Source organism: Spermophilus citellus (assembly GCF_964194105.1).
Source record: "Spermophilus citellus genome assembly, chromosome: 16".
NCBI lineage: Eukaryota > Metazoa > Chordata > Mammalia > Rodentia > Sciuridae > Spermophilus > Spermophilus citellus.
In genome coordinates, this window is record NC_138196.1 from 5,687,134 (window position 1) to 5,696,451 (window position 9,318).

General features: G+C 53.9%; 1 protein-coding gene across 1 annotated transcript in view; it reads right to left on the minus strand.

The window, feature by feature from the left end:
* The window catches only part of LOC308635063 (rho guanine nucleotide exchange factor 10-like), a gene marked incomplete at its 5' end in the record, with an annotated part of 28,311 nt that extends 23,834 nt beyond the window's left edge, over nt 1-4,477 (minus strand). The window contains 3 exon segments of the mRNA XM_081269324.1: nt 1,601-1,657; nt 3,529-3,605; nt 4,365-4,477. Coding sequence (XP_081125450.1) covers nt 1,601-1,657; nt 3,529-3,605; nt 4,365-4,477 — 247 coding nt within the window.
* Nucleotides 4,478-9,318: the final 4,841 nt, after the last annotated feature.

Sequence of the window (9,318 nt, forward strand, 5' to 3'; positions counted from 1 at the left end):
ATGTAGAGAGCTTTATTATCTTAAATCTACCCTACACATTTCTAGATTATTCAAGTCAAATTACTTCTGATTTTCATTGTTTTCAAACTGACAAGTAGCAGAGTAGTGATTGATAATTCCCAAATGTCTGTGGTTTTTACCCATCTTATTGGACTGGTACCCAGGGAGGAGACCTAAACAGCAATTCTCTGACACTGTTCTTCTTTGTGGCACACTGGGAACTCGCTCCAGGGCTCCGTGCATCCTTTCTGTCCCTCAGACTCACCTTCTACGCTCACTGGCCCTGCATCCTTCCACAGGGGAGGGCTGCCCCTCCTACAGTGATGGAACCAGGTCAGAGTGGGCTCTAGGTATCCTGGGGCTATGCTGTCAGGAAACCCGGGCTCAGCACTGCAGACCCACGACGGTGCTCCACAGCGGCCCCAGTAGCCGCCTCACAGAGCCCGGGCATTTCTTTTCCTACCAGTTACTTCAGATCTTCTGCATCCCTCTCTCTCTCTCACGAGAGACACAGCTCTCCATTTTATCCCTCTGAGGACGTCTCCCACTGGCAACTGGATCCGACTCCCGTTTTCCGTGAGAACCAGTGTCTGGACTTCTGCAGTCTTTCTCAGACCACTGCTACTCTGTCTTAACTTACACTTCTACCTTCAGCCAGAACGACGGTTTGTCATTGCACACTGCATTTCACTCTCTTAGCAGTCACCCATGAAACACACTGGACCCTCACAGGCCACCAAGCGAAAGGAGGCAACCAAGGAGCCCGGCCAGCTGTAAAGGTGGCCTCAGGGCTTGGTGCAGCAGCGCCCTCCCAGCCCAGGGCCACCCAGGGCTGAGCCCCGCGGAGCTGCCACCGTTATGGGTGGCCCTGGGCTTGCAAGGCTACACATGCGCCTCGACCTCTTCTTCCCCTCACTTTCCTCTAGGCTCAGCACTGCGTCCTCAGAAGCCTGACATTAAGTATGTCCTCAGCATCCACAAGGGGGCAAGCTCCCCAGGCTGTGGCCAGCAGATCTTCCTTCTTGAAGGAACCTGCAAGTCCAGGTTCAGAGAGCAGCCACTCCCTCACTCCCTGGTGCTGTCTCCCAGATGGAGAGGGCTGTCCCCCTAGGTCCTAACTGCAGATTCGCCGTGGGCTGCGGTCCCAGCCGCCCTGCATGTTCCCACTGGATCTGGGGCTCCGCTCTGCGGCATTAGCCTAGTATGGACTGGCGTTTAACTAATCCTGGGTTGAGTCGGTATTTCTGAGAATTTAGGTCTTCCTGTAACCCTAGAAAATTCTTAGTGATGCCACCCAGTCCTGATTCTCCCCATTTTCCCACTGATGTCATCTTCAGACACAGGCTGGGGCTTCTTGGCCACCAAGGGTCTGATGTCTTTGTTCCTACCGTCCACATCTTTCACTCCTGCTTCACGTGCTGTCCACACATATGTGCATGCACACCAGTGTTCTACCACACCACAGCAGCGAGCCACGGACCATATGTGGAATGTGAACACAGAACACACATGCACCTGGCCCCGGGGTTGTGTGCATGCTCAGGAGCCCCTCCGCACCCAGAGGGAAAGACTGCTAAGCTCAGGTCCAGAAAGAGCAAACCTGGTTCCGAGTCTGAATTCTCCCTGGGCACGTCATCGTAAATGGCTTCCTCTGGATCTGCAACAAAAGGGTAGAAGCTGTAAGGGCCACCCTGAAGGAACCACAGGCACCTAGAGCTCCCAGGCCCACTGTCCCCTGAGAAGCCACACTGGCTTGAAAAGCCACTTTAGTGGGCTTCTTTGGCCCACCACGGGACAAACACTGCAGTTGGGGAGGACTCTTTTGTTTGGAATGAGAGATGCCACTCTGTGGACAAGCTGTGGAAGGCCACAACAGGTGACCTGTCCTATGACCTGTGTTCAATTATTCACCTCTGCATGGCTATCCTACACAAGACTGTGGCCGTAAAGCCTTCTGATGTACCAAGTACAAAAGTGACGTCCAGAGTTTTGGAAATAAAGGGGGAACCACTTGTGCCATGTAAAACAGGAAAGCATTGACATGACCGACGGCCCCACGGTGCTTGCAAGGTACACATGGGGGACGAATGTCTCAGCTGGCACCTCCTGCACCACTCCTGCTCCGTGAAGGTGAGTTTCCTCAGGAGCGGGCAGCACAGGCCACATGGTACATGCTGTATAAGACAGCCTCGTCAGAGCAGCAGTGACCTTGGCATTGACTGAAAAGTGTCTGTTTCACAGAAGGACCTTGCTATTACTTTTTTTTTTTGAAGCGGGGGATGGCGGGCTGCAGAGTGGGTACCAGGGATTGAACTCAGGGGCACTCGACTACTGAGCCACATCCCCAGCCCTATTTTGTATTTTCTTTAGAGACAGGGTCTCACTGAGGTGCTTAGTACCTTGCTTTTGCTGAGGCTGGCTTTAAACTGTGATCTCCTATTTCAGCCTCCTGAGCTGCTGGGATTACAGGCATGGCCATGCACCCAGCCTGGGTTACTTTTCTAAAACACTCACTCACTTATCAGTGTTCCATTCTCTATAAAGGACCACTCCAACTGCCAAGTCTTCCCGTAGGAAAACCCAGGATGAGGGCTCCCTGTACAGGACACGAGCAGAAGCTCCCCCTGCACCCTGCCATCGCTGCCCAGAGCTGGGAACATTGCAGCTGCTGTCACTGGCGAGCTCAGGGTCACGAGGGCACTACAACTGCAGCCCCAGCAAACACTGCCCCTTTCTGAGACAGGGGTGAAGGACACTTGTTCACAGCACTACCTTTCAAGTATAGCTCTTCTAATTAACTGGACTGTGTAAGTGAGTAACAGGAGGAACTGGGGAAGATTTTGCATTGGAAATAAAACCACCAGCAAAGAGCCAGATGATGATTTAATTCTGCGATGATCGTGATTCAGCAGCTCCTGGCAGAACCAGCTAGTTAAGCCAGGATCTGTGTTCTGCAAAGTCATGAGCAGAGCAGTGTGAGGATTTGCAGGAGGTAATCCAGTGCTCAGCAGCAGGTGCCGAGGTTTCCCCCAAGTCGATGTGCAAGCGTCAGAGGACCAGTGGGTCAGAGAAGGCACAATCAAAAAGCAATCTTTACTTTTCGTTAAAAATTAAAGAAATGAATCTATCTAAAACGTATGCTAGATGTGGCATGCTGGCGGGCATGCTGAACGAAGGGAAGGGCCTCATCCTGGGACATCAAACCACATGTGGAATTGCAATCTGTCCATGGCTGGCTGAACCACTGCCACCTCTAGTCAAAACCGTCCAGGACAAAGTGGCTCCTAGGAATTGCCAGCAGGAATGCCTTGCCATCCCAGCAGAGTGACCAACAGGGCTGCAAGTCAACACGTTAGTTTCCCAACCAAAGACCATACCAAGAGGTGCAACGGAGAGGTAGCAAGTGCCAGATGTGATCACCTGTAGAAACGACGGCCTGTCAGGGAACCTAGGGACATTCCCAGCTTTAAATAAGTGAGAAATGTTAAAGCTTCTGATCTGACCAAAGAGAGGGCTCAGGATACTCACTCTCCATCCATGCTGTGTTGGCAGGGTCTGCTGCCCATTGGGCAAGGGCGCTGCCACCTCGGCTGTCTTGATTACCACTGAAAGAAAGCACCATGAAATCAGAACCTGCAGAAGCACCCCACCTCGGAGGAGTGAGCACCCGCCCTGTGCCCGCGTGTGCACAGCTGGGCCTACTAACTGTGGTTTCCCTGATATGACTCTACAAAAATCCCATGCCCAAATTCATCCCGACTTGTCAGCAAGTGCTCTCGACCACCTCTGCACGCAGCAACAGGACTAGCACCACAGGACACAAGACAAATGCAGTCCCTGCCAGAAGGCCCGACTCGCCTCCAGGTCTGCACCATGCTGCACACGACGCTGGGTGTACAAGGCCTGAACCTTCACCCCCACTACCGGTCAGGGTCAGAGAGACACAAGGCCACCCTAGCCCATGGGTGAGTCACAGGGCCCGACAGGCACTTGTATCCTGTCCTGGGCCACGGGAAGCCACTGCAACACTCCGATCAGACCCACTGGAGAACCTAAGGGGACAGCTTCAAGGCACCGCTGCTGACAAAAGGAACACCAGGGTGCCAGGCCCAGGACACTTGCATTCTGCTGGCACTTCTAAGGGGAAACTGCAGCAGCCTAACAGGCCCAGAGGAAATAGGGGACTGGGACAGGGCCAGCATCCACACACAGAGGAGCAGAGCGCCAGGAGCCAGGCCATGGAGAGGCAAGGTGCCTTGCCAAAGAGTGACACGGGTGGGGCCACAGCAGACACTGTTTTACTGAAAGCTCTAACGATAGCTGCAAGACTCTGAGGACAAGACTGAAGGCTTCCGTCACAACACCATACAGCTGTCAGCCACACGCCCCAGGACATCTCCAGGGCCCCAGTGGCCGCCTGACGCTGCAGGGGCCTGGGATCTTTGCACACAGCTTCTCCTGCGTGACTGGCCGGCATGCTGAAGGAAGGGACCTCAATCATGCTACTCGGAAGCGTGCCGTGTAACACATATGACTGGCTCATTTCTAAGTTGTTTGTTTAGTACTTTAGCACTGTGTGTGACTGAGGAGACCTGGAACTGCAGAAGGGAGACCGTGGGGGCTGCAGAGCCCCAGGGTGCACTGCACAGCCCGCCTCAGGGCTGCGCAGGGACGGGAGCCAGGTCCTGCTGCTCCAGCGCAGAGGCTAAGGCAGGAGGATCATGAGTTCAAAGCCAATCTTAGCAATTTAGCGAGGCACTAAGCAACTAAGTGAGACACTGTCTTCAAATAAAATACAAAAAGGGCTGGATATATGATTAAGTGTTTAAGTGCACCTGAGTTCAATCTGGGGTACCAAAAAAAAAAAAAAATATATATATATATATATATATATATGGTAATGAGTTGTGAGGAGGTGTTTCGGTGTAGGTAAACAGTGCTTCTTCACAGTAACATACCTGGCAGGTCTTACCAAGGCCCATCTCATCTCCCAGGATGCAGCCATTTTGACAGTGGAATCGCTGGGCTAGCCAGTTGACTCCCTCCAGTTGATAAGGGCGTAAATGAATTCCTAGAAATAAAAAATAGAGCAAAACCAGAGAGCAGACATTTCAGCACATATGTGGGCTAAGCTCTAAGGCTTTGAATGAAGAACATGGCTTACATTCCCTTAATGTCAAACTTTATTGGCTCTATCTTTTATTGGGACGTTCTATGTATACAAACATTAGCTGATTTCCAAATTTCTTTTTGGGTAGACTTGGGTTACCATTCAAAGCCCTGAAATAGCCAGTCACTGTTATATAATCTTCTTGATGGATGAGAAACTCAGCCTGGGATTTGTTCTATAATACCCAGTCTCAAGCCACTGTCCTTTCCTGGAAATAAGTATTCCTGGAAGTGATGTGACAAACAACACATGGACTGTTCATATGCTTGCTTAATGGCACTCATCTAAATCTGCCATTCCTGCTATATTGTCCCTTAAAGAAAAGGGGGACAGTAAAACACCATGATCCTGAATGCTCCCTTTCTGTTTACAAAAACCTAGCAAAATTAAGGGACCAATGAGATCAAGGCTAGGCTGGAAAGTGCAGATACATATCATCTTGAAGGACACTGGCTTTCTCTATGCACACTGGGCACTAGGGCAAGTTAGTGTTATCTGTAAAAAGCTACTTTCTTGCATGTATGCTGGTCATACACACAAACTAATGCTGATGTCACTGCTTCCTCAGTCTAACATGTAAGCCTCCTCCCTGAATGGGGCTGGGCAGAGAACTGAGGGCTCTGTGGAAAGGATACATGTCACTTGTTTGGCCAGAGCCACCAGGCAAAACACCAGGAGAAAGAGAGGTACTGCTTGGAGAAGCACCTTCAGGGGCCCAGATGCTATCTGTTCAGTCTGTTGCCACGGAACTCTTCCTGGAGCCGTCACTGATCTGTTAGAAGCTTTCCCCGATAAACCATGTCTCCCATGCTGTCTCCAGCACCTTCTTTGGCCTCCCCACAACCTAGTACAACTGGGCTGTAGACTGCCCCTGCTAAAGGGGCAACAGAGAAGCAGGGTTAAGAATGGAGACGCTGCTACATAAAGGGTGTTTAAAACTGAACAAGGATGGCAAGACACTATAAATATTTATGTTATATATATTTATAATTATATCTATAAAATAGTCAAAAGTAAAAGGTTGATGGGATGGGGATGTAGCTCAGTGGAAGAGCACTTGCGTCACACATATGAGGTCCTGGATTCAATCCTCATAAAATAATAGGTAAAAATAAAGATATATATTTAAAAAAGTAAAACGTTGAAGTGGTGGATAGAGTGACCCTCAAAGAGTTCATGCACAGACCTCAGAATCAGTGAATGTTACCTTATTTGGCAAAAAGGACTCCACAGCCCTGACTAAGGTTGAGGGCCTGGAGGTGGGGAGACTATACTGAGTTACCCTGGATTACCCAATCTAATCACTCACACCTTTAGAAAATGGACCCTTTACAAGATGTGATTAGGAGGAGGTGACTATAATGAGGCAGTACAGGTACCCCCGCCCAAAAGACCTTGCCATGATTAACCTTCCCCTCTTGTGAGATCAGGATGCCTGGCAGTTTGAAGCTTCCTCTTGTTCTAAATGATCTGTTGGCTCTCCAGAGTCAGGCCTCCGTTCTAAAACTCCAGTCAATGTCTGAGCTATGATATTCTACAGAAGTTTTGCAAGATATTATCACTGGGGAAACTGAGGAAGGTTCCATGGGATCTCTTTTTTTTAAACTGCATGTGAATCTATAATTAGTATATAATAACATGTTTAATTAAAATGATATGAAACTATACAAAGACAACAGTATTTAATACTTAGAAGATGACTGCAAAAGTAAAAAAAAAAATTATCCAAAAAGAAGTTAGAAAAGGATTTAATATAGGGAATTAGGTCACCATAAAATATTTTGTAGGAAGGGCTGGAAAAGCAGCCCCCGGTTTAGCTTCCTGGTACAAGTGCTGGATAACGATCACAGAACTGGCTCATGACGGTGGTATCTACCTCCAGGACCAGGACTCCAGGAACCCACCAAAGGCATACGCTATTTCCCCAAATGTTTTACAAAGAACACACACCACTGCTGGAACCAGGAAAAGAAAAATCTTAGCTCACAAACAGTTTCCCAAAATATCCATTTACTTTAACCAACAGGATGGCCAGTCGCTACCCTTGGGTCCGGTGTCCCCCTCTTCCCTGCACGGCCTGGTAGTTCACACCCCGACTGCTCTTCCCAAGGCTTCCCAGGCGACCCGACACCTCCGCAGTCCCCGGCAGTCTCTCCGGGTCCCTGCGGCGGACCAGCGGCCCACACAGGCCCCTCTCCACCCGCCCACCACCCTCTGAGGGAAGCAGCACGGCGCCTCCTTTCCCGAGAGCCACGGAACCGCGGGTCGGACCCCACAGTCGGGGGCGGGCCGAGCGCTCTCCACCGAGACGCGCCGCTCTCCGGGCGGGAACCTCGCCCGCGCCCACCCCCCCCCCCCCCGCTCCACCCCCGCCCCGCTCCACACACCCCCCTCCACACACCCCCCTCCACACACCATCCCTCCCCCCGCGCTCCACACCCCCCTCCCCCCGCGCTCCACACCCCCCTCCCCCCGCGCTCCACACACCCCTCCCCCCGCGCTCCACACCCCCGCCCCCCCCGCCCGTGCTCCACCGCGCCCCCCCCGCCCGTGCTCCACCGCGCCCCCCCCCGCCCGCGCTCCCCCCCGCCTCCCCCCCGCCCCCCCCCGCCCGCGCTCCCCCCGCCCGCGCTCCCCCCCGCCCGCTCTCCCCCCCGCCCGCTCTCCCCCCCGCCCGCTCTCCCCCCCGCCCGCGCTCCACCGCGCCCCCCCGCGCCCGCGCTCCACCGCGCCCCCCCGCGCCCGCGCTCCACCGCGCCCCCCCGCGCCCGCGCTCCACCGCGCCCCCCCGCGCCCGCGCTCCACCGCGCCCCCCCGCGCCCGCGCTCCACCGCGCCCCCCCGCGCCCGCGCTCCACCGCGCCCCACCCCCGCCCGCGCTCCACCGCGCCCCACCCCCGCCCGCGCTCCACCGCGCCCCACCCCCCCACGCCCCCACCCCCCCGCCCGCGCTCCACCGCGCCCCCCCCGCCCGCGCTCCACCAGCGCCCCACCCCCCCCACCCCCCCGCCGCGCTCCACCAGCGCTTCCGTGAGACGACTGAAGGCGACTCTGCCTCCCACGGGCGCCGCGAAGGTCCCGGGCTCCCGTGAGGAACGGGGCCGGAGAGGCCGGCGAGGGTCGCTGCAGTGGCTCCCCGAGGGAAGGACGGGACCCCGACTGACCGCGCAGGACGACGCCAGCGTGCGTGGCCCGAACGCCAGGAGGAGGAGAACCACTCAGCGGCCAGCCACCTGCGGCCCGCACAGGCTCCCTCAGGAGAGTCGTCGGGGAGGTGCGTCTTCCGAGTCCCACCGCAGCGCCACCCGCACAGCCGGAGCCCTGGACCCGGGCTTCGCGCCCCACCCGGCACGTTTCCTCGCCCACCGCCCGGCTCCCTGGAAGTGCCCCGCGCCGAGCTCCGCCCACCACGCGAGCGCCCACCCACTACCGGTGGAGGGGAAGCCCCGGCGCCCGCGGGAAAACCTCCTTCGAGACCGGCTGGCGAAAAGCTGGTGTGCACCAGGTGGCGCGTCCGGGCGGCCCTTCTCCTGCAGTCCACTTACCTGTCAGGCCGCACTGCCGTAAGTCCTGCTCCTGCACCCGCGTCCTCACCGCCTCCGGTCGGCCCTTCGCCTGGAAGGCTACTAAGAAGCCCCGCACACGGCCCTCCATCTGGCTGCGAGAGGCTCCGCCCCGGCGCCGTGCGTGCGCAGCCTTTCCTGTGAGCCGCGGAGGACCCTGGGAGCGCCGCTCAGGGCTGTGGGAGCGCCGCGCAGCCTTATCAGGAGCCCTTAAGATTTACTTTAATGTTTTGTTAGTTTCTGTTCTTGTCTAAGTGATAAATTTTTATATATCAGGGATATAAACTTTAGTCTCTGATGTAAACTGGAATCTTTTTCCAAGTTTGTCACATGACTTTATATTGGTTATTTTTCTTGCCATGAAATCTTGTAGTATAATTTAATTTCTCTTTTCTCTTATTGCTTCCTGACTTTGAACCATAGTAGCAAAGATTTGCCTACTCTTAAATTAGAGTAAAATGTATCCATATTTTTTACCTGTTGTTAGTGCTTATATTATATGTTATTTTATTATTTATTATACATGAATATTTTCTCCATTTTGGATTTATTCTAATAAATTCTATGAAGAATTGAGTACATCCTA